The sequence below is a fragment of the Canis lupus genome, chromosome 3, assembly GCF_003254725.2.
Source record: "Canis lupus dingo isolate Sandy chromosome 3, ASM325472v2, whole genome shotgun sequence".
Taxonomy (NCBI): domain Eukaryota; kingdom Metazoa; phylum Chordata; class Mammalia; order Carnivora; family Canidae; genus Canis; species Canis lupus.
The window spans coordinates 26,820,743-26,843,870 of record NC_064245.1 but is presented as its reverse complement, the minus strand read 5'-3'; the positions used below and the strand labels follow the sequence as shown (position 1 = coordinate 26,843,870).

Here is a 23,128-nt window from a genome sequence, read left to right as displayed (position 1 = left end):
AAGTTACAACCTGAGATGAACCCAAGAGTCTGACACTTAATTGACTGAGCCACCCGGGCGTCCCTTAATATGTGATATTCAAAGTACCTGAGGGGCACCTGCCTGGCTCAGTTGGAACAATATGCTACTCTTGATCTTGGGATTCTGAGTTTAAACCCCACATTGGGTACAGAGATTACTTAAATAAGTTAACTTTTTAAAAAAATAAAAATAAAGAGGGACACCTGGGTGGTTCAGCAGTTAAGCATCTGCCTTTGGCTCAGGGCATGATCCCAGGGTCCTGGGATCAAGTCCCACATCAGGCTCCCTGCATGGAGCCTGCTATTCCCTCTGCCTCTCTCTGTCTGTGTCTCTCATGGATAAATAAATAAAATCTTTTTAAAAATAAAAATAAAATGCAAGTAAAGTATTTGAAATATTTTAAAGAATTTGGCATATTAGAGAATCTAATAAATTGAACTTGTGATTCAATCAAAAAACGCATAATTGCATATTTGACTTTAGACTTCTGATTTTAGGTTAAAAGGTATGAAAGAATTTGATTGACTATATAAATAAGAAATAGTTAAGATAATTTAAATCCATAATATGTATAAGTTTGTTATAAGAGTTACTTGAGTACCTATGTAGGCTTTGTCAAATGTCAAAAAAAGTTAAATTTATAAATGAAATCTAAACATACTACATTTATAGTCTATTACAAATTAATATAGCATTTTAGATGCTATAAATTAATATATTCAATTTATAAATGAAATTGAAAATGTCTGTGGAAATTTAAGTTTGCAAATGAGACTAAACAAAGCTTAAAAGTGATGATAAAATTTGCTATCGTATAATAAATATATTTGTATATTTATAGAGTATAGAAGAGTAATAAAAATAAGTTGAGCTTATAACCTTTAAGGTTTTACAATTTGTATCTTTAATCAAACACTAATTTTCAAAACCAAAGTAGCCATAAATTGTGTTTTCTGTGTACAGAAGCTGCCCTCATAAGCAAAAAACAAAACCGACAAAAAAACCAGCCCAGTGCTAGTGTGGGCAAACACATCCTCAACCCCAGATTAGTAGTGACGACTGTTCTAGAGCACACGCCTTTTCTCCAAAGGGGACTGTCACTGCACAGAGGGGAGAAGAACCTCGGTGCAGCCCCTGTGGTTCCAGGGGTGCCACCAGGCCGCCGCATCCCCCAAAGGCCTGGGCGGGGTCCCGGGGGGCTCAGCGGGGCAGCGCGTGACCCCGGGGTCCCGGGATCGAGGCCCGCATCGGGCTCCCAGCGTGCAGCCTGCTGCTCCCCGGCCTGGGTCTCTGCCCCCACCCACCCCAGGCTGAGCCCCTGGGCCCACGGGCCCTTCCCTCCCCCACACCATGGGGCCCGCGGAGCCCCCCAGGCCTCCCCCAGGCCTCCCCCTGGCATGAGGGGATCTATCCTGAGGCTGAGGCAGAAAGCCTCATCTTCCCCCTTGCTTTTGTTTTTTGGTTTGTTTTTTACAGATTTTATTTGTTTATTCATGAGACACACAGAGAGAGGCAGAGACACCGGCAGAGGGAGCAGCAGGCTCCACGCAGGGAGCCTGACATGGGACTCGATCCCGGCACCCCGGGGTCACGCCCTGGGCCCAAGGCAGCCACCAGCCACCCGGGTGCCAGGAGGTCTTGGCAAGGAATGTTGCCTGTCCCAGCCCGCAGGCCGTCCCTGGTGCGGTCACAGGCTCAGAGCCCCCCTCTGCCTGGACAATCAGGGAACGGGGACTATGAAAGGGAGATGGGGGGCAGCCCCGGTGCCTCAGCGGCTTAGCACCGCCTTCAGCCCAGGGCCTGATCCTGGGTCCTGGGATCGAGTCCCACGTCAAGCTCCCTGCATGGAGCCTGCTTCTCCCTCTGCCTGTGCCTCTGCATGTCTCTGAGTGTCTATCGCCTCTCTCTCTGTCTTTCATGAATAAATAAATAAAACCCTTAAAAATTTAAAAAGGAAGAAGAAGAAGAAGAAGAAGAAGAAGAAGAAGAAGAAGAAGAAGAAGAAGAAGAAGAGGAAGAAGAGGAAGAAGAGGAAGAAGAGGAAGAAGAGGAAGAAGAGGAAGAAGAGGAGGAGAAAGGGAGATGGGGTCAGTGCCCCAGGGAGCTACCCCAGCACATTTCGAACGACCTCAGTTGCGGATGATCCACGGTGCAGTGTCTTCTCTGGGTTTCCGGGGCCTACCTAAAAAAAAAAGAAAAAGAAAAAAAAAAGCCACCGGGAATACTGTTTGGAGAAGTCAGACTTGCAGAATGAAAGGAGTTACTCAAAAGGCAGAGCAGGGGTGGCGGAAGGAGGGATTCCTCGAGGCTGGAGGCGCAGAGGGTGCTGAGGGCGGTGAGGGGCGCTGGGGTGCAAGGGGCCTGGCCTGCCCCTCCCGCCTGGTGGGAGAAAGCCCTGGAGCCCCCAGTTGGGCACCTGCTCATGACCGTGGACCGCACACTCAGCCCACACCCGGAGCCACCTCCAGATGCACCCCGCAATGGCAGGCAGGCCCATCACGAGGAACACCCATTTGCCATCCTGAGGAAAAGCACCCCCTCCCCTTCCCCGCCTAAACCCAGGGAACCTGGGAGATGGGGTTGAGGAAGAAGCCCCAGGAAGCTGACGATGCTGGCCGGTTGTGGGGGGGGAGCGGGGCCTGGGCTCTGCTCACCCCGACCCACCCACGGGAGCTAAGAGAAGAGGTGATGAAGGGAGGACCCGAGGGCCAGGGCCAAAGAGACCTGCGCCCAGGAGAAGGAAGGGGTCCACAGGCAGTGCGAGGCCCACCTCCAGGCCCCACACTCCCAACTCCAGAAGGGGTTTCTGGTGACACGCAGCCTTGTACCGTACCCCCCTGTGGAATCAGGAGGCTGCCAAGCATAGTCACAATTCTAAAACTCCTGCCCGTGTGTGGTTTCTCTAAGAAGAAATGGAATCGAATTAAGGTTAAGAAAGTATCAGAGAAACCACTGAACAGTTTAAAGTGATTCAACAGGATATTGGCTAAGAGAAGTGGGGGGGGGTAAATGTTACGAATCGAATTGGGTGGCCCAGGTGGCTCTGCGGTTTAGCACCTGCCTTCGGCCCAGGGCGTGACCTTGGAGACCCAGAATCGAGTCCCATGGCAGGCTCCCTGCATGGAGCCTGCTTCTCCTCTGCCTGTGTCTCTGCCTCTCTCTCTCTCTGTCTCTCATGAATAAATAAAATCTTCTGAAAATAAATAAATAAATGATATGAATGGGAAAACATAAAATGGAAATCAAACAGCCTTGGCTTTACCTCTCAACTCACATTACCAAGGCCAGATCTCAACTCAGTTTCTTGAGTGGCTACAAAGTGACCTGGATTATTCAGCTCCTACTATTTGGATTTGTTCCTAAAATTAAAAGATGCTTGTGTTTAGACCAGGCCAACTCCTCCACCTAGAAATCTCACAAACAGCCCCTGAGCTGAGTGTTCCATGTGGGTGGGGGTCGATCCCACCCTCGAAAGGCAGCTCTCGGAAGTCACAAGTTCAGTTCAAAGTACCCTGAAGAGGGCAGGCCGAGGTGAAGGCCCCTACGAAGTAGAAGAGGCCGAGAATCGTTCCCTCCCCGCTTCTCGCAGTCCCAGGAACCCAGCAGAAGTGGTTTTTTGTTTTTTTAATGAGCCCGGTAAACCATATAAGTTGTCAACATGGGACGGAGATCTACATCATCCACCAAGAGTGGAAAATTTATGAACCCCACAGACCAAGCCCGAAAAGAAGCCCGGAAGAGAGAATTAAAGAAGAACAAAAAACAGCGCATGATGGTACGAGCTGCAGTTTTGAAGATGAAGGATCCCAAACAGATTATCCGGGACATGGAGAAATTGGATGAAATGGAGTTTAACCCAGTGCAGCAACCACAGTTAAATGAGAAGGTGCTGAAAGACAAGCGTAAAAAGCTGCGTGAAACCTTTGAACGTATTCTACGACTCTATGAAAAAGAGAATCCAGACATTTACAAAGAATTGAGAAAGCTAGAAGTGGAATATGAACAGAAGAGGGCTCAACTTAGCCAATATTTTGATGCTGTCAAGAATGCTCAGCATGTGGAAGTGGAGAGTATTCCCTTGCCAGATATGCCACATGCTCCTTCCAACATCTTGATCCAGGACATTCCACTTCCTGGTGCCCAGCCACCCTCCATCCTTAAAAAGACCTCAGCCTATGGACCTCCGACACGGGCAGTTTCTATACTTCCTCTTCTTGGACATGGTGTGCCACGTTTGCCCCCTGGTAGAAAACCTCCTGGTCCTCCCCCTGGTCCACCACCTCCTCAAGTCTTGCAAATGTATGGCCGTAAAGTGGGCTTTGCCCTAGATCTTCCCCCGCAGGCGGGATGAAGATATGTTATATAGCCCAGAACTTGCTCAACGGGGTCATGATGATGATGTTTCCAGCACCAGTGAAGATGACGGATATCCTGAGGACATGGATCAAGATAAGCATGATGACAGTACTGATGACAGTGACACTGACAGGTCAGATGGAGAAAGTGAAGGGGATGAATTTGTGCACCGTGATGATAACGAGAGAGACAACAATGAAGAAAAGAAGTCAGGTCTGAGTGTAAGATTTGCAGATATGCCTGGAAAATCAAGGAAGAAAAAGAAGAACATGAAGGAGCTGACTCCTCTTCAAGCCATGATGCTTCGAATGGCAGGTCAGGAAATCCCCGAGGAAGGACGAGAAGTAGAAGAATTTTCAGAGGATGATGACGAAGATGATTCTGATGATTCTGAAGCAGAAAAGCAATCACAGAAACAGCATAAAGAGGAATCTCTTTCTGACGGCACATCTACTACTTCCTCACAGCAGCAAGCTCCCCCACAGTCTGTTCCTCCTTCTCAGATACAAGCACCTCCCATGCCAGGACCACCTCCTCTTGGACCACCACCTGCTCCACCTTTACGGCCACCTGGACCACCTACTGGCCTTCCTCCTGGACCACCTCCAGGAGCTCCTCCATTCCTGAGGCCCCCTGGAATGCCAGGACTCCGGGGGCCTTTACCCCGACTTTTGCCTCCAGGCCCACCACCAGGCCGACCCCCTGGCCCTCCCCCGGGTCCACCTCCAGGTCTGCCTCCTGGCCCTCCTCCTCGGGGACCCCCACCAAGGCTACCTCCCCCTGCACCTCCAGGCATCCCTCCACCTCGTCCTGGCATGATGCGCCCACCTTTGGTGCCTCCACTTGGACCTGCCCCACCTGGGCTTTTCCCACCAGCTCCCTTGCCCAACCCGGGGGTTTTAAGTGCTCCACCCAACTTGATTCAGCGACCCAAGGCGGATGATACAAGCGCAGCCACCATTGAGAAGAAAGCCACAGCAACCATCAGTGCCAAGCCACAGATCACTAATCCCAAGGCAGAGATTACTCGATTCGTGCCCACGGCATTAAGGGTACGTCGGGAGAATAAAGGGGCTGCTGCTGCTCCCCAAAGAAAGTCAGAGGATGATTCTGCTGTGCCTCTTGCCAAAGCAGCTCCCAAATCTGGTCCATCTGTTCCTGTCTCCGTTCAGACCATGATGTTTATGAAGCTTTCATGAAAGAGATGGAAGGGCTACTGTGACAGCTCTTAATGCCAGAGCGTTTCTGTTCATACCAGAGGTTGGTGGGGAAAGAGGCTCTTACTAAACTTAGTGAAAGAGCGACTTTCACTGTCAGGGTATTTTTAAATTTCAGTTCAAGGAATATCCTAAAGTTTAGCCTTGTTCAGAATTTATTGCATATAAGAGAGGATTATTTCATTCAGAATAAATTGGTTATTGAAGCAGTGCTGCTAACAGTCCATTCCTTTCATACCACCGTTTTCATCCGGTTTGTTCCCCTTCTCCAATTTTTTGGAAACTTGTGATCGAGGGGATCTTGTTACTTATTTGTTTTGATTCTCTTCTTGTGTGCAGTGGGCACTGGAGTAGAGATTTCTGAAAAAAAAAAAAGTTTATTTTACCCCATCTTGCCTTTTGTGTTTGAGTTATTTTAATATTTTCTTGTAAATATTTTATAATATTTTAGTGAAATGGATCGCAATGTCATTTCCTAATACAAAGCAAGATATGTGGGAAGAAAATGTACAATTCTTTGATTAAAATTATTTCCCACTGACCTAAACTTTGAGTGTTTCGTGGAATAAATAAATAAATGTTCTACACCAAAAAAAAAAAAAGTACCCTGAAGAGGGGCGCCTGGGCGGCTGAAAGGTTGAGCATCTGCCTTTGGCCCAGGGGGTGATCTTGGAGACCTGGGGTCGAGTCCCACATCAGGCTCCCTGCATGGAGCCTGCTTCTCCCTCTGCCTGGGTCTCTGCCTCTCTCTCTCTCTCTCTCATAAATAAAATCTTTTAAAAACAACAACAAAGTACCCTGAAGAAAGGAGTCCCTTCAAGCCTTACCCAAGCTATGGTCTAGCACACAAGCCTCCCCTTCATTAAGTTCACCTTGCTAAGTAATATCAAATTCATACATTATAAAACACAATAAGAAATCACAGTTGGGAACGTATGTCTCTATGAAAAAGAGTTGTCCAACTAAGTGTGAACATCTCTTACCAGTTTGGAGGGTTTTCTTTTAAGTAGCTGTTCATTAATTGTTTTTCTTTTATAGCACCTACTAGAAAAAAAAACAGTAGCAGACACATAATGTCTAAGAAAAATTTATGGAAGGAAAATTTTCATTCAAGATGTTCTCCGTTAGTTTATTTTTTTATGCGTTATCCTCACAAGGGCCCATCTTGCTCCCACTCTTCTTCCACCAGACTTCTGAGGATTAAAAGTTGAGAAGTAATGTCCCTTCCAGCCCTGCGGTTTCTGTGAGCTGCTGGAGGGTGAGCACTGTGCAATATTTATCTCTGTACCCTACCCTCAGCCCCTCAATAAAGTATTTGTTGAGTTGGAAAAGCCAGTTGCTCATCAAGCCCAACAGCAAGCTTCAAATTCTTGTCTTTCTCCATAGACTCCACGAGGGGGCAGCAATCCTCCAAAAATTGGCCTATTCTGAGCAAGCTTGTGTTCTAGCTAAAAAAAACAATTCCTGAAGTTCATTAAAAATACAGTAACAATTACAATTTATTAAATACTTACTTTACTCCTAGCCTCGGCACTGTTAATAATCCAATATTTAAGAACTCTGTTCAAAACATTCAACTGAATTAAAAAACGACAACCACACATGCAACAAATAAATGTGAAATATTGCAAATTACACTCTGAATTACTTCTGAACACAGAAGCCTCATTGTCTTTACTTGCCAGAACTGCCTAGAGAAGACCTTCCCGTCCCTCAGCCGAAATTCGCATGACAATCTTCTCTGTGAGTGGAGAAAAGAGCCCTTCACCTTTCCATTCACCACTCGCTCACCCACTTACCAAATACCTACTGAGCAACTGCTGTGCGCCAGGCACTGTGCGGGACACAAAAAAAGTAGGCAAATCCAGTTTGGACTACCTGGCTGTAGTCCAGGTGTCTATAGGAGTGAAAATCATCTCTCTAACACCAATAAGTGCAAAAGAATAATTTGGGGCTAGATGAAACTTAAAGCAATTTTCTTGATTCCCTTGCTCTCTGACTCTATTTGTAAAGCACCTGTCTACTGGAAGAACCTCTGCTTATTTAATCTTAAGAGTTTTTAGCTCAGCCAAAAAGAGCCTCATCCTAAATATCCCACCAGGAAGAGTGGCTTTCCAGGGAACAGAGGGCAGCTTTCCAGGCAGGGATGGGTGGCTTGACCAAAGCTGATTTAGTCAAAAACTATTTGGCCTGCATAGTATTTTCATTGTTCTTGGGGTTTTTTGTTTGGGTGGTTAACTTATGCAAACATTTAAAACTTGGAAGAAGTTGGACTTATAGTCCAAGGTGGCAATGTAAAAAGACCCTGAACTCCCCTCCTCCACAGACATATCAAATCTATCCCACTTATAGAGCAATTCCCCCTGAAGAAGGAATGAGGGCTGACTGAGAAGCTTCTGCAAATCATAGAGAGACACACACCCTCCTCCCCCACCCCCCGCCAGAGAATGTCAAGAGATGGAGACACAGTAACAAGAGGAACCCCCATCCCTGATGCTGTTAACTACACTGGAGAGGGATGGTACCCAGACACTGAGCAAATTTATCTGCCCTGAGGCACAGAAAAAAAAAAAGCTATAGCTTAAAAGGGCAGTGCCTGGGTGGCTCAGTAGGTTAAGTGTCTGACTCTTGATTTTGGCTCAGCTCACCACCTCAGCATCATGAGATTGAGCCTGCATCAGGCTCCACACTGAGTATGGAGCCTGCTTGAGATTCTCTCTCTCCATCTCCCTCTGCCCCCACCCACCTGCTTGCTTTCTATCAAAAAATTTTTTATTTTAATTTAATTAAAAAATAAAAAAACAAAAGGGCACCTAGAATATAAAGGAGCCCCAGAACTCTGCCAGACTGTGTGGGAGCTGCTGGAATGCTCTCAAGGTTAGAGGAATTGGTAAGCACCAGAGTTTATGTACCCCCTCTACCTCGATAGTGTGGACAGGAACAGGGTCGGCACCGGCGCAGCTGGCCTGCCACGACAGTGAGCCCCAGGCCCCCAGCCCATACCATCCCCAGCCATCCCATGAAGGCAGCCTCAGGATGGTGCACACTGAAATGCCCCTGGTCAGTATTCACTATAGCTCCAGCCATTTCACTAAGCTGACACAGATGTGAAGCACCCTAGAACACTCCAGACCCATATTACTTTGGCTCCAGATGACTTCTCAAGGTATGCCAAACACAATGCAACCCAGGACCCCCTGGGACACACTGATCTTGGGTCCAGTCACCCTAGCCAGGTACCACCTGTACGAAAGACCCTAGAATCCTCTGGCCTGTGCCCACCTCACTTTTAGTTATAATGCCCAGATGCTCCCTGCACAAGACAACCTGAAACACCCTGGGCCTTGTACTCACTTCAGATTTAGGTATCCTGCCAAGGCACCCTCTGCAGAGAGCATCCCAGGACCACCCTATCCTATGCCTGCTTCAGTTCTAGCCATCCCAATAGGACATTCCAGCACAGAGTGTCCCAATGACAGCAACAGCTTCAATCAATCAACCAAAGTCACTAGGGATGAGTTGTCTTCACAGGGAATGACCATACACTCAAGACCATTCCTTCAAGGTTAGAAGATGTTCCATCTAATTCATAGATACAAACACAGAAAGTCAAGCAAAATGAGGAGACAGAGAAATATGCTTCAAACAAAAGAAGAAAACAAAAACTTCAGAAAAAGAACTAAGTGAAACAGAGATAACCAATCTACCTGATAAAGAGTTTAAAGTAATGGTCATAAAGATGCTAACAGGACTGAACAGAAGAGTGGATAAACTCAGAATTTCAACAAAGAGATGGAAAATATAAAAAAGAATCAATCAGACTTGAAGAGTACAATAAATGAAATAGATGGCAGGATAAGAGAAAGCACCCAAGCTGAACAGCAAAAAGAAAAACAATATTTTAAAATGAGGGTGGGAGGGGATCCCTGGGTGGCTCAGCAGTTTAGCACCTGCCTTTGGCTCAGGTTGCGATCCTGGAGACTCGGGAATCAAGTCCCACATCAGGTTCCCCATATGGAGCCTGCTTCTCCCTCTGCCTGTGTCTCTGCCTCTCTCTCTCTCTCTCTCTCTCTCTCTCTCTCTCTCTTTCTCTGTCTCTCATGAATAAATAAATAAAATCTTTTAAAAAATAAAATAAAATGAGGGTGGGAGAGACTGAGAAGATGGCAGAGTAAATGGCCCCTAAGCTTGCCTCATCCCGTGGATACAACTAAGTAACACATCAGCATAAACAACCCAAGAAATAATCCAAAGACTATCAGAATAAACTCCACAACCAAAGATTAGGAAGGGTCTACATCAAGGAAGATAGAAAGGACAAAGACACAGTTTGGGAACAAAAAGGAGATCCCCCCAGAAAAATCAATCCAAGGAGGTCTGCACCAAGACACATACTGATTAAAATGGCAGAAAGTAGTGATTGAGAAAAAATTTTAAACAGCAAGAGAAAAGGACACAGAAAAGGAGAAACACAATAATGCCATCAGCAGATTTTTCAGCAGAAACTTTACAGGCCAGAATAAAATGGTATGATATATTCAAATTGCTGAAAGAGAAAAATCTGCAGCCAAGAATTCTCTATCTAGCAAGGCTATCATTCAGAATAGAAGAGATAAAGAGTTTCTCATACTAACAAAAACTAAAGGAGTGCATGACCACTAAACCACCACTTCAAAAATTATTATAAGGTAGTCTCTGAGTGGAAAGGAAAGAATATAAGTGAGAGTATGAAAAGTAAAAACACAAAAGCAGTAAAAATAAGTATTTCTGTAAAAATTAGGCAAGGGATTCACAAAATAAAAGGATGTAAAATAGGACACCATAGAACTAAAATGTGGGGGGAGAGGAATAAAGAATGGGTTCAAATTTAAGCAACTATCAACTTGAAATAGACTGCTATAAACAGAAGATATTACACACAAAGCTAATGGTAACCACAAATCAAAAACCAGTAATAGATATGCAAAGAATAAACAGAAAGCAACCCAAGTATATCACTAACAAAAGCCAACAAACCATGAAAGAGAGCAAGAAAAGATCAGAGAAAAAATATAAGAACCACAAAACAAGTAAAAAATGGCAATAAATATGTATCTATCAGTAATAACTTTGAATGTAAATGGACTCAATACTACAATCAAAAGGCATAGAGTGACGGAGTTGGAAAAAAAAAAAAAAGACCCATCTACATGCTGCCCACAAAACACTCATTTCAGATTAAAGACATGTGTAGACTGAGAATGAGGGAATAGAGAAACATTTATTACGCAAATGGAAACATAAAGATAGCCAGGGTAGCAAAACTTATATTGAGCAATATAGATTTTAAAACAAAGACTATAATTAGAGACAAAAGGAGGGGACGCCTGGGTGGCTTAGCAGTTATGTGCCTGCCTTAGGCTCAGGGCATGATCCTGGAGTCCTGGGATCAAGTCCCGCACAGGGCTTCCAGCCCGGAGCCTGCTTCTCCCTCTGCCTATGTCTCTGCCACCCCCCTCCCCGTGTCTCTCATGAATAAACAAATAAAACCTTAAAAAAAGAGAGACAAAAAGAGACACTATATACTAATAAAGGGAACATTCCAACAAGAGAACATAACAATTGTAAATATTGGACAGTAACATGATAATAGAAGGGGACTTTAACATCCCATTTAGATCGATGAACACATCATTCAAACAGAAAATCATCAAGGAAATAGTAGCTTTGAATGACACACTGGACCAGATGGATTTAACAGATATATTCAGTACATTCCATTCTAAAACAGCACAATACACATTCTTTCCAAGTGCACATGGAACATTTTCCAGAACAGATCACATATTAGGCCACAAGCCTCAAGAAATCCAAAAAGATTGAAGTCATTCCATGCATCTTTTCTGACCACAACAATATGAAAATAGAAATCAACCACAAGAAAAAATCTGGAAAGAGCTAAATACATGAAAGTTAAATAACATGCTACTAAACAATGAATAGATCAACCAAGAAATCAAATAAATCATAATGTACATGGAAATAAATGAAAATGAAAATACAATGATCCAAAATATTAGGGATACAGCGGAAGTGCTTCTGAGAGGGAAGTTTCTATCAATACTGGCCTATCTAAAGAAGAAAAGTCTCAAACAACTTAATCTAACACCTAAAGGAGCTAGAAATAATAGAAAAAACAAACCCAAACCCAGCAGAAGGAAGGAAATAATAAAGATTAGAGCAGAAATAAATAATACAGAAACTAAAAACAATAGAACAGATCAATGAAACCAGCAGGCGATTCTTTGAAAAGATCAACAAAGTTGATTGATTTCTGACTGGAGTCATAAAAACAAACAAAAAACAGATTGAGAGAGTGAACCCAAATAAACAAAATCACAAATGAAGGAAGAGAAATAACAATCAACACTACAGAAATATAAACAATTGTAAGAGAATATTATGAAAACCTACGTACAAATAAATTGGACAACCTAGAAGAAATGGATAGATTCCCAGATATATATGACCTACCAAAAATGAAGCAGGAAGAAATAGAAAATTTGAACAGATTGAGTACCAATAATGAAACTGAATCAGTAATCAAAAGACTCCCGACAAACAAAAGCCCACGACCAGATGGCTTCAAAGGTGAATTTTATCAAACATTTGAAGAGTTAATACCCATCTTAAACTATTCCAAAAATTGGAGAGTAAGGAAAATGTCCAAAGTCATTCTATGAGGCCAGTGTCAACCTGATAAGAAAACCAGATAAAGATACCACCAAAACAAACAAACAAAACTACAGAATGCAATGAACATAAATGCAAAAATCCTCAACAAAATACCAGCAAAGTGAATCTAACAATACATTTTATACCACGACCAAGTAGAATTTATTCCCAGGATGTCAGGGTGATTCGGTATTCACAAAACAATCAACATGATACATCATATGAATAAGAATAAGATTAAAAACTATATGATCATTTCAAAAGATGCAGAAGAAGCATTTGACAAAGTACAACAACCATTCGTGATAAAATCCCTCAACAAAATAAGTCAAGGAAAGAAGGCCTCAACGTAAAGAAGACCATATTTGAAAAACCCACAGTGAACATCATACTCAATGGGAAGAAACTGAGAGCTTTCCCCCTAAAATCAGGAACATGAAAAGGACATCTACTCTCACTACTTTTATTCTGCATGGTACTAGAAGCCCTAGTCATAGTAAATAGCAACATAAAGAAATAAAAGGCATCCAAATTGCTAAGGAATAAGTAAAACTTTCATTACTAGTTATAGATGACATACTATTTATAGAAAACCTAAAGACTTCACCAAAAAACTTTAGAACTGATAAATGAACTCAGTAAAGTTGCAAGTTACAAAATCAATGTTCAGAAATCTATTGCATTTCTATACACTAATAATGAATTAGAAGAAAGAAAAATTAAGGAACCAATTTCATTTATAATTGCACCAAAAATAATAAAATTTCCAGGAATAAACTTAACCAAAGAGGTGAAGGATTTACACTCTGAAAACTATAATACATTGATGAAAAAAAACTGAAGACAAGACACAGAAATGGAAAGATGTTCCATGCTCATGATATAAAATATTGATAAAAATGTCTATACTACCCAAAGCAATCTACATATTTAGTCCAATCCCTATCAAGATTCCAACAACATTGGGGCACCTGGGTGGGTCAGTCATTGGAGCATCTGACTCTTGATTTCAGCTCAGGTCATGGTCTCAAAAGAGTCATGGGATAGAGCCCTGGGTTGAGCTTCCCAAAGGGGTCAGTGCTCAGTGTGGAGTCTGCTTGTATTTCTCCTTCTGCTCCTCCCCACATTTGTGCTTTCTCTGTCTCTAAAATAAATAAATAAAATCTTTTAAATAAATGCTAATAGCATTTTTCACACAACTATAACAATTGATCCTAAAATTTCTATGAAACAACTAAAGACTCCAAATAGCTAAAACAATCTTGAAAGTGACAAACAAAACTGGAGGTATCACAATTCCAGGCTTCAAGTTATATTACAAAACTGTAGTATGGTACAGGCAGAAAAACAGATCAATGGAACAGAATAAAAAATCCAGAAATAAACCTGCAGTTATATGTTTAATTTATCCTCAACAAAGAAGAAATGAATATACATTTGGAAAAAGACAGTCTTTCCAACAAATGGTGTTGGGAAAACTGGATAGCTACATACAAAAGAATGAAATTAAACCACTTTCACTATACACAAAAATAAACTTAAAATGGATTAAAGATTTAACTGTGAGACCTGAAACCATAAAAATCTTAGAAAAGAGCATAGACAGTAATTTCTCTGACATCACCCATAGCAATATTTTTCTAGATAGACCCCATAGGGCAAGGGAAACAAAAGCAAAAATAAACTTTTGGGACTACATTAAAATAAAAAGCTTCTGTCCAGTGAAGGAAACAATCAACAAAACCGAAAGGCAGCCTCCTGAGTGGGGAAAAGATGTTTGCAAATGATATATCTGATAAAGGGTTGGTATCCAAAATATATAAAGAACTTATAAAACTCAACACCCAAAACACAAATAATCCAATCTGAAAATGAGCAGAATACATAAACAGACATTTCTCCAAAGATGACACATAGATGGCCAAAAAATACATGAAAAGATGCTCAACCTCAATCAGTATCACAAAACGCAAATCAATACTACAATGAGCTATCACCTCATACCTGTCAGAATGGCTAAAATCAAAAACTCAAGAAACAACAGGTATTGGCAAGGATGTGGAGAAAAAGGAACCTTCCTGCACTATTGGCAGGAATGCAAACTGATACAGCCACTGTGGAAAAGAGTATGGAGTTTCCTCAAAAATTAAAAAATAGAACTACTCTATAATCGAGCAATGGGAATACAGGGTATTTGCCCCCAAAAATACAAAAACAGTAATTCAAAGGGATACATTCATGCATGCATGTGCACACATGCACACACATACACACATGCATGCACACAGGAATATTATTCAGGTATAAAAAAGAATGAAATCTTATCATTTGCAATGACATGGATAGAGCTAGAGTCTAATGCTAAGTGAAATAAGTCAATCACAAACAAATACCATATGATTTCACACATATGTGGAATTTAAGAAACAGAACAAATGATCAAAGGAAAAAAAAAGACAAACCAACAAACAGACTCTTTACTACAGAGAACAAACTGATGGTTACCAGAGGTGAGGTGGGTAAAAGGATGGGATAAATAGGTGATGGGGACTAAGAAGAGTACTTGTCATCATGAATGCTGGTGATATATGGAATTGTTGAATTTTTATATTGTACACCTGAAACTAATATAACATTGTATACTAACTATACTAGAATTACAATTAAAACTTAATAAACAAGAAGCACCTAGGTGGCTCAGTTGGTTAAGCATCTGACTCTTGATTTCAGGTCAGGTCATGATCTCAGAGTTGTGAGATCCAGCCTCGTGTTGGGCCCCACACTCAGTGTGGAGTCTGCTTGAGATTTTCTCTCTCCCTCTTCCTTGGCTCCTCCTGCCATTCACATGCACTATAAATAAATAAATAAATAAATAAATAAATAAATAAATAAATAAATAAGTAAGTAAGTAAGTAAGTGAGTAAGTAAGTAAGTAAAATCTTAAAAACAACAACAAACAAAAATAAAATAAAATGAGGATAGAGTACAGGATCTCTTAGATAAATAACATCAAGCAAACACACATTTGCACTATAGGGTCCCAGAAGGAGAAGAGGAAAAAAAGGGGGCAGAAAGCTTATTTGAAAAGTAATAGCTGAAAAAATCCCTAACCTGGGGAAGGAAACAGACATCCAGGTTCAAGAAAGACAGAGAGTCCCACATCATGAACCCAAGGAGGTCCACATCATATACATAATAATGAAAATGTCAAAGATGAAAGAGAGAATTCTAAAAGCAGCAAGAGAGAAGCAACTAGTCATACATAAAGAAAACCCCAAAAGGCTATCAGGTGATTTTTCAGCAGAAATTTTACAGGCCAAAATGGAGTGACATGATATATTCAAAATGTTGAAAGGAAAAAAAACAACTTACAACCAAGAATATTCTATTTAGCAAGAAAAGCATTCAGAACTGAGGATGGCATAAATAGTTTCCACAGGAATATTATTCAGGTATAAAATAATATTCCCAAACAAAATCAAAGAGTTCATCACCACTAATCTAGCCTTCTTTAAATGGAACAGAAAAGGCCATACTTAGAAAAAAATTTAAAAAGGAAAATCTTCGAGGGCACCTGGCAGGCTCAGTCAATAGAGTGTGTAACTCTTGATCTCAGGGTTATGAGTTTAAGCCCCACACTGGGTGTAGAGCTTTCTTAAAAATAAAATCGTAAAAAAAAAAAAAAAGGAAATAATTTCATGAGTAAAATCAAACATACAATAAAGGTAGTACAGCAACCATTTATAAAACTAGTATGAAGTTTAAAAGACAAAAGTAGTAAAATCAATAATATTTACACAATTAACTAAAAATTGGGGTGCCTAGATGGCTCAGTCAGTTAAGCATCAGACTCTTGGTTTCAGCTCAGGTCATGATCTCAGGGTCATGGGATCGAGCCCCATGTTGGGCTCTGCACTCAGCGTGGAGTCTGCTTTAGATTCTCTCTCCCTCTCCTTCCCACTCACTCTCTTGCTCTCTCAAATAGTCTTTTAAAAATTAGTTAAGAGGACTTAAAAAACAAAAAGATGTAAAATATTAAAACAAATACATAAAATGTAGATGAATGACAGTGAAGTTCTTTTAGAATGTGTTCAAACTCAAGTTATACATAGAATGCTATATACATAGGATGTTATGTACAAACCTCATGGTAACCACAAACCAAAACCCTTAATAGACACACAGAAAATAAAGAGAAAGAAAGCCTCAAAAAAAAAAAAAAAAAGTCATCAACCATAAGGAAAGAGAGGAACAGAAGAACTACAAAAGTAACCAAAAAACAAGTAATAAAATGGCAATAAGTACTTATCAATAATTCCTTTAATTTGTAAATAGTCTAAATGCTCCAATCAAAAGACATAATGAGATGGATAAAAAAAAAAAAAAAAAAAAACCTGAGACCCATCTATATGCTGCCTACAAGAGACGGACTTCAGGACTAAAGACACATGCAAACTAAAAGTGAAGGTATGGAAAAGTGATCCCACACAAATGGGAGGAGGGGAGCCAGGGTAGCAATACCTGTATCAGACAAAATAGACCCTCAAACAAAGGCTGTAACAAGAAGCAAAGAAGGGCATTACATAATGACAATGGGATCAGTCCAACAAGAGGATATGACAATTTTAATAACTATGTACCCAACATTGAGTACCTGAATATATAAAGCAAATACTAACCGACATGAAGGGAGAAGTTGAGAGTAGTACCATACCAGTAGCAGTACAATACTAGTACTTAACACCCCACTTCATCAGTGGATAGATCATCCAAGCAGAAAATCAATAAGGAAACTGGGGATTTTTTCTTCCTCCCCTCTCCCAGCAACAGTGTTTTTGAATGACACATTAGACCAGATGGGTTTAAGAGATATGTACAGAATATTCCATCCAAAATCAACTGCACAGTTTCTTTCCAGTGCACATGGAACAGTCCCCAGCATAGATCACACATTAGGCCACAAAACAAGTCTCATTAATTTTAGAAGGAAATCACATCAAATATCTTTTCCAACCATAACACTATGAAACCAGAAATCACAAGAAAAAAAAAAAAAAAACGGAAAAAACACAATGTTAGGCCACACAACAGGTCTCAATAATTTTAAGAAGATTGAAATCATACCATGCATCTTTTCTGACCACAATAGTATGAAACTAGAAATTATTTTTTAAAAAAACTGTAAAGAACACAAACACATAAAGACTAAACAACATGCTACTAAATAACCAATGGGTCAGTGAGGAAATCAAAGAGGAAATCCAAATATACGTGGAGACAAGTGAAAAATAATACACAACAATCCAAAACAAAGTCTTTGGGATGCAGTAGAAGCAGTTCTGAGGGGGAGATTTATAGTGATACAGGCCTACCTCAAGAAACAAGAAAAATCTCAAACAACCTGATCTTACATCTAGAGGAACTAGAAAAAGAACAAAACACAAAATTAGTAGAATGAAGGAAATAATAAAGATCAGAGCAGAAATAAATGAAATAGGAAGAAAGAAGAAAGAAAGAAAGAAAGAAAGAAAGAAAGAAAGAAAGAAAGAAAGAAAGAAAGAAAGAAAAGAAAAGAAAAGAAAAGAAAAGAAAAGAAAAGAAAAGAAAAGAAAAGAAAAGAAAAGAAAAGAAAAAAGAGAAGAGAAGAGAAAAGAAAAAAGAAAAGGCAGGTAAGCTGAATGAAACGAAAAGCTGGTTCTTTGAAAAGATAAACAGAATTGATAATCTTCAGCCAGACTCATCAAGAAAAAGAGAAATGACCCAAATAAAGTCAGAAATGAAAGGTAACAGGCACCACAAAAATAGAGGGGATTTAGGGTGTCTGGGTGGCTCAGTCAGTAGAACGGCCAACTCTTGATTTCAGCTCAGGTCATGATCTCACAGTCCTGGGACTAAATCCCACATCAGGCTCCACACTCAGCAGGCAGGCAGCTTGAGGATCCTCTCTCTCTTTCTCTTGCTGCCCCTCCCCCTGCTCATACTCTCTCACAAGTAAATAAATAAATCTTTTTAGAAAGTACAAAGAATTACAAGAGATTACTACCAAAAATTATACACCAACAAACTGGACAATCTAGAAAAAAAATGAATAAATTCCTAGAAACATATAATCTTCCAAAACTGAATCGGGAAAAAATAGAAAATCTGAACAGACTGATTACTAGTAACAAAAATGAATTGGTAATCAAAAACCGCCAAATGAACAAAAGTCCAGGACCAGATGGATTAACTAAGTGGCAAATTATACCAAATATTTAAAGAAGAGTTAATATTTATTCTCCTCAAACTGTTTCAAAAAATTGAAGAGGTAGGAAAGCTTCCAAAAACATTCTATGAGGCCAGCACTACTGATACCAAAACTAGACAGACGACACACTACAAAAAAAGAAAACCACAGGCCAATATTCCTGATAAACATAGATATAAGAATCCTCGGCAAAGTATTAGCAAATGAGGGATGCTTGGGTGGCTCAGCTGGTTGGACACCCAACTCTTGATTTCGGCTCAGGTCATGATCTTTGGGTCATAAGATTGAGCCCTGTGACGGTGCCCACACTGGGCACCAAGCCTGCTTGGGATTCTCTCCCTCTCCCTTGGCCCATCCCCTCCCCTCCCCCATGCCACGCACATATGCTCTCTCTCTCTCTCTAAAAAAATATACATATATGAGCAAACCACATTCAACGATACAGGTGTCAGAGGGATGGAGTCTAACCCTTCTCTGTACCCTTTACTGGCCTCTCAAAGTGCCTTGGACATTCTAAGTTGAGGGTCTCTGAGTGTCACCTCTAGGGACCAAGTAAGAGCTTGATGAGTGAAGAGGATTGAAGGAAGAGGGTGTGTGGAGGAGACAGCCCTAAGATTCTTGAACAGGAATGTAGATAGTGTGGCCAGAGCTTTGGATTTTTATTACAGTTACCTTGAAATAAATTTAAAAATTCTATAGTAAGGGAAAACATGAGCGTGTTTCCATGTAGGACACCTGTTAGATGACCTATCCTTACTCCCACAGCCACTGAATGGCAAGGCCTGGGCTCTAATCCAGGAGTCCTAACTCCTAGTCCCAGCAGGGCTCCAGTAGAAACAGATGGCACATTCAAATTGGGTAATTAAGAAGATTTTAATAAAGGGACCATTTATGAAAGTTGGTGAAGGTCTCAGGAAACCGAAGGAGAGAGTGCAGTATCTCTTCCCATGTTCCCCTCCACCTCCACCCACCAAGCAAGAGTGGGGAGCTGCTCTCACCCCTCCCCACCAGCCTTCCTAGAGCAAGTGGAAAGAACAGTCATCATTCCTGGAGAAGGTAGGAGTGCAATAACAGTTGGTGGACAAGAGTTATGGCCTGGGATAGAGGGGCGCAGCAATCCTGCAGAACTCGAGGGAGAAGGAAATAAGTAGCCCTACCCCAATATTCTCCCTCTCCCCAATTATTCAAACTCAGCACTCAGGTGTGTAAGGGGGTCCATGGATGCCAAAGTTCATGGCAGTCCCTTAAGATGGAAACCAGGGTAGAAGCAGGTAGGGAGTGGGCCCCACTTTTTCTCCAGGACAAAGACAAGACCTCAACATACTCCTACCCCACCTTAATTTAGCCCCCAGAACACTGTCCTCTGCCCCAAGCATCAGGCCAAAACATCAGATTGTCAACAGACACGGAGGAGAAAAAATTAACAGGAATAGCTTGGCTTAGCATTCCAGACACTTTGCACACATCACCTCCAATCCTGACAACCCTACAAAGGGGCAGAAGGAAGGAATTTCTGTCTATAACCAAAGAAATTGGGGTACAGGATGGTAAGGACTTGGCAAAGGACACCTACTTTATAAATGGCAGGGGCAGGATTCAAACTCGGTGTCACTAGCTCCAAAACCTAAAACGTTCATCAGTTGTGCAGGAAAGAGTTAACAAAGCAGGCTTGAGATTTGTAAAAAGCCTACTTGCAAAGTCAGCCTTCAGCTGGCATCAGAGAACTTGAATTTCAGGAGGGCCCTTGGCATTCGCCGAACTGAAATACGGCGCACTGGGCCTGAGCTGTACACTGTGGTTTACCCTGAACACCTGCTCTCCTTCGGGGAGTCTGGAACTTTGGTATGCGCCAGGCAGAGCATGTGTACGCGTCCAGGCCCCAGTGAAAATCTGGGTGTGGAGTCTCTAGGCTCTTCCCTGGTAGACCTTCTGCACACATTGTTGCAATTCTTTGACAAGGGGAGAGGGGTGCTGGGAGTGAAACCCATCCTCTGGGAGAGCCATCATAGAAGCTCGCACCTGGTTTCCTCAAGACTCTGCCCCATGTACCTTTTTCCTTTGCTGATTCTGCTTTGTATCCTTTGCTGTAATAAATCACTACCGTGAGCTCAGCTGTATGCTGATTCCTAGCAAGTCACTGAACCTGAGTGTGGCCGTGGGCACCCCTGGAACATCATCACCTCTATCCAGCAACTGAAAGAGGCCTCAGAGCCTATAAAGTGCAAAGACTATAAACAAAGTGCTAGTTCTGCGTCACTAATTAGGACATAAAGGGACATAAGGACCCAAACCCTGAGGCTAATAATGGCTAATTGCCTGTAGAGCCAGGGAGCAGGCTCCAAATGTAGACCATGAGAATGGACACATGTAGCCAACAAGGAGCACATGAGTGGCTTATTTGGCTAGTCCTGCACCGGGAGAAATTTAAGGCAGGGGCACTGCCTCTCAATTCTGCCCTACCCTTCTTTCATCATCACAGAGCCCACAATTTCATCTAGAACACCAAGCCCAGAGTAAGACTACAGCTTCCAGATTTCCTTGTAGTTGAGTGTGGACATATGACTAAGTTCTGGTCAAGAGCATTTAAACAAACAAACAGGGATGCCTGAGTGGCTCAGTGGTTGAGTGTCTGCCTTAGGCTCAGGGCATGATCCTGAAGTCCCAGGATCGAGTCCCACATCAGGTTCCCTGTATGGAGCCTGCTTCTCCCTCTGCCTGTATCTCTGGTTCTCTATCTGTGTCTCTCATGAATAAATAAAATCTTTAAAATATATAAATAAATAAATAAACAAACAAACAAACAAAAACCATAGTATCTTCTGGAATCTTCCTTTAAAGATAGCTGATGTTGGTCCTCAGGTCCCGGGATCTAGTCCCATGTTGGGCTCCCTGCGTGGAGCCTGCTTCTCCCTCTGCCTGTGTCTCTGCCTTTCTCTCTCTCTCTCTGACATGAATGAATAAATAAAATCTTTTAAATAAATAAATACATACATACATACATAAAATAAAGATAGCTGATGTTTCCTCCTCTTTTCCCTCCTCCTAAACTGAATACAGGCTCCAGAAACGATCTTGGGTTGAAGAGAAACTTTGGGAATGGAAATGTCACAGGAGAGAACAAGACAGACATGACATTATGGAGTAAAATTTCGACATCTGGACTTTATTTATTTTTAAGATTTTTATTTATTCCTGAGAGACAGAGAGGCAGAGACACAGGCAGAGGGAGAAGCAGGCTCCATGCAGGGAGCCCCACATGGGACTTGATCCCGGGTCTCCAGGATCACACCCTGCGCTGAAAGTGGTGCTAAACTGCTGAGCCACCAGGCTGCCCTGGACTTTTTTTTTTTTAATGAGAGAGACATTTTTATCTGTGAACTTGGAGCTTTTCTGTTACTCCCAGTTGAATTTAATTACCCCTAAAAAGATTCGAGATAGGCAGCTGTTTATAGTCAGGGTATCCAACATGATAGAATCACCAGGTTTTTTTTGTTTTTTTTTTTAAAGATCAACAGTTTTTTTTTTAATTTTTATTTATTTATGATAGTCACAGAGAGAGAGAGAGAGAGGCAGAGACACAGGCAGAGGGAGAAGCAGGCCCCATGCACCGGGAGCCCGACATGGGATTCGATCCCGGGTCTCCAGGATCGCGCCCTGGGCCAAAGGCAGGCGCCAAACTGCTGCGCCACCCAGGGATCCCGAATCACCAGGTTTTATATCTGAATGGTCATTAGGGACTATTTTTTTTTCCAACATCCTCATTTTACAGTTGGAGAAACTGAGGCCTGGTCACCTCTGGTTTGCCAGGGTCACATGGCTAGTTAGGAACAGAGCTGGGACTGGGTTCTAGGTTTGGGGACTTGCAGAGTCATGCTCCTTCCTACTCTGGGAGTTGCCTTAGAGGGGCCAGGTTAGCGGTCAGGTATGAAAGGTGGTTTCCCTTCAGGACACTCATGTTTGAGTGTCCTGAGGGGCTAATAGAGCGTATGTAACAAAAGCCCAAGGGTCTCCAGGGAGGCCATCCCCACTTCCTGTCTTGGCGAAGACCCAAAGTGGAAGACAGGCACATCCTGGGACTTCAGAGGCCCTTACTTCCCTTCTCCCCACCTTCCTTCCCTTACCTGATGTCATGCCTTCATCTTCCCGCAGAGTTCAAAGCCGGTTTCCTGGGTGTGCCTGCCTCAGGTGGGCTACAGAGCAGAGCCCGGGCTGTGTTTCAGCCTCGCCCGTGCCTCATGGCCCGCTGCCTGTAGGAAGCGCGCAGCCCCAACAACTCTATACAGGGGCCCTGGTCTACGTCGGGCTTGAGAAAGAGCTCATAGAGATTCAACCTACTTCTCAAAGCACGCTAGGCCTTGCTTACATCAGTGTTCCTCCCGAAAAACATTGTGGCAGACGTGTCTGCTGGCCTGTCCATCTCTCTTACCCCTGGTCACCCACGGATGTCTAACTGCCAGCACCTGTAGTTGTTTCAGAGCATTCTCTGGAACTCAGCAGCAGGCTAGAAAAGCAGGGGAATTAAGTGGTAATTGCCTCTTAATTCCCCTGCCTCTGTCTCTCCTCCCCGTCTAGG

The 23,128-nt window shown here is 42.2% G+C and overlaps 1 protein-coding gene across 1 annotated transcript; it reads left to right on the top strand.

Moving 5' to 3' along the window:
* The first annotated feature begins 3,527 nt into the window (after positions 1 to 3,527).
* LOC112653600 (WW domain-binding protein 11-like) lies at positions 3,528 to 6,196 on the top strand. Its single transcript, XM_035714314.2, is given in 3 exon segments — positions 3,528 to 4,359; positions 4,361 to 5,550; positions 5,553 to 6,196. Coding segments are annotated over 3 exon segments (1,917 nt in total). The 5' UTR covers positions 3,528 to 3,679; the 3' UTR covers positions 5,600 to 6,196.
* The last annotated feature ends 16,932 nt before the right edge of the window (positions 6,197 to 23,128 follow it).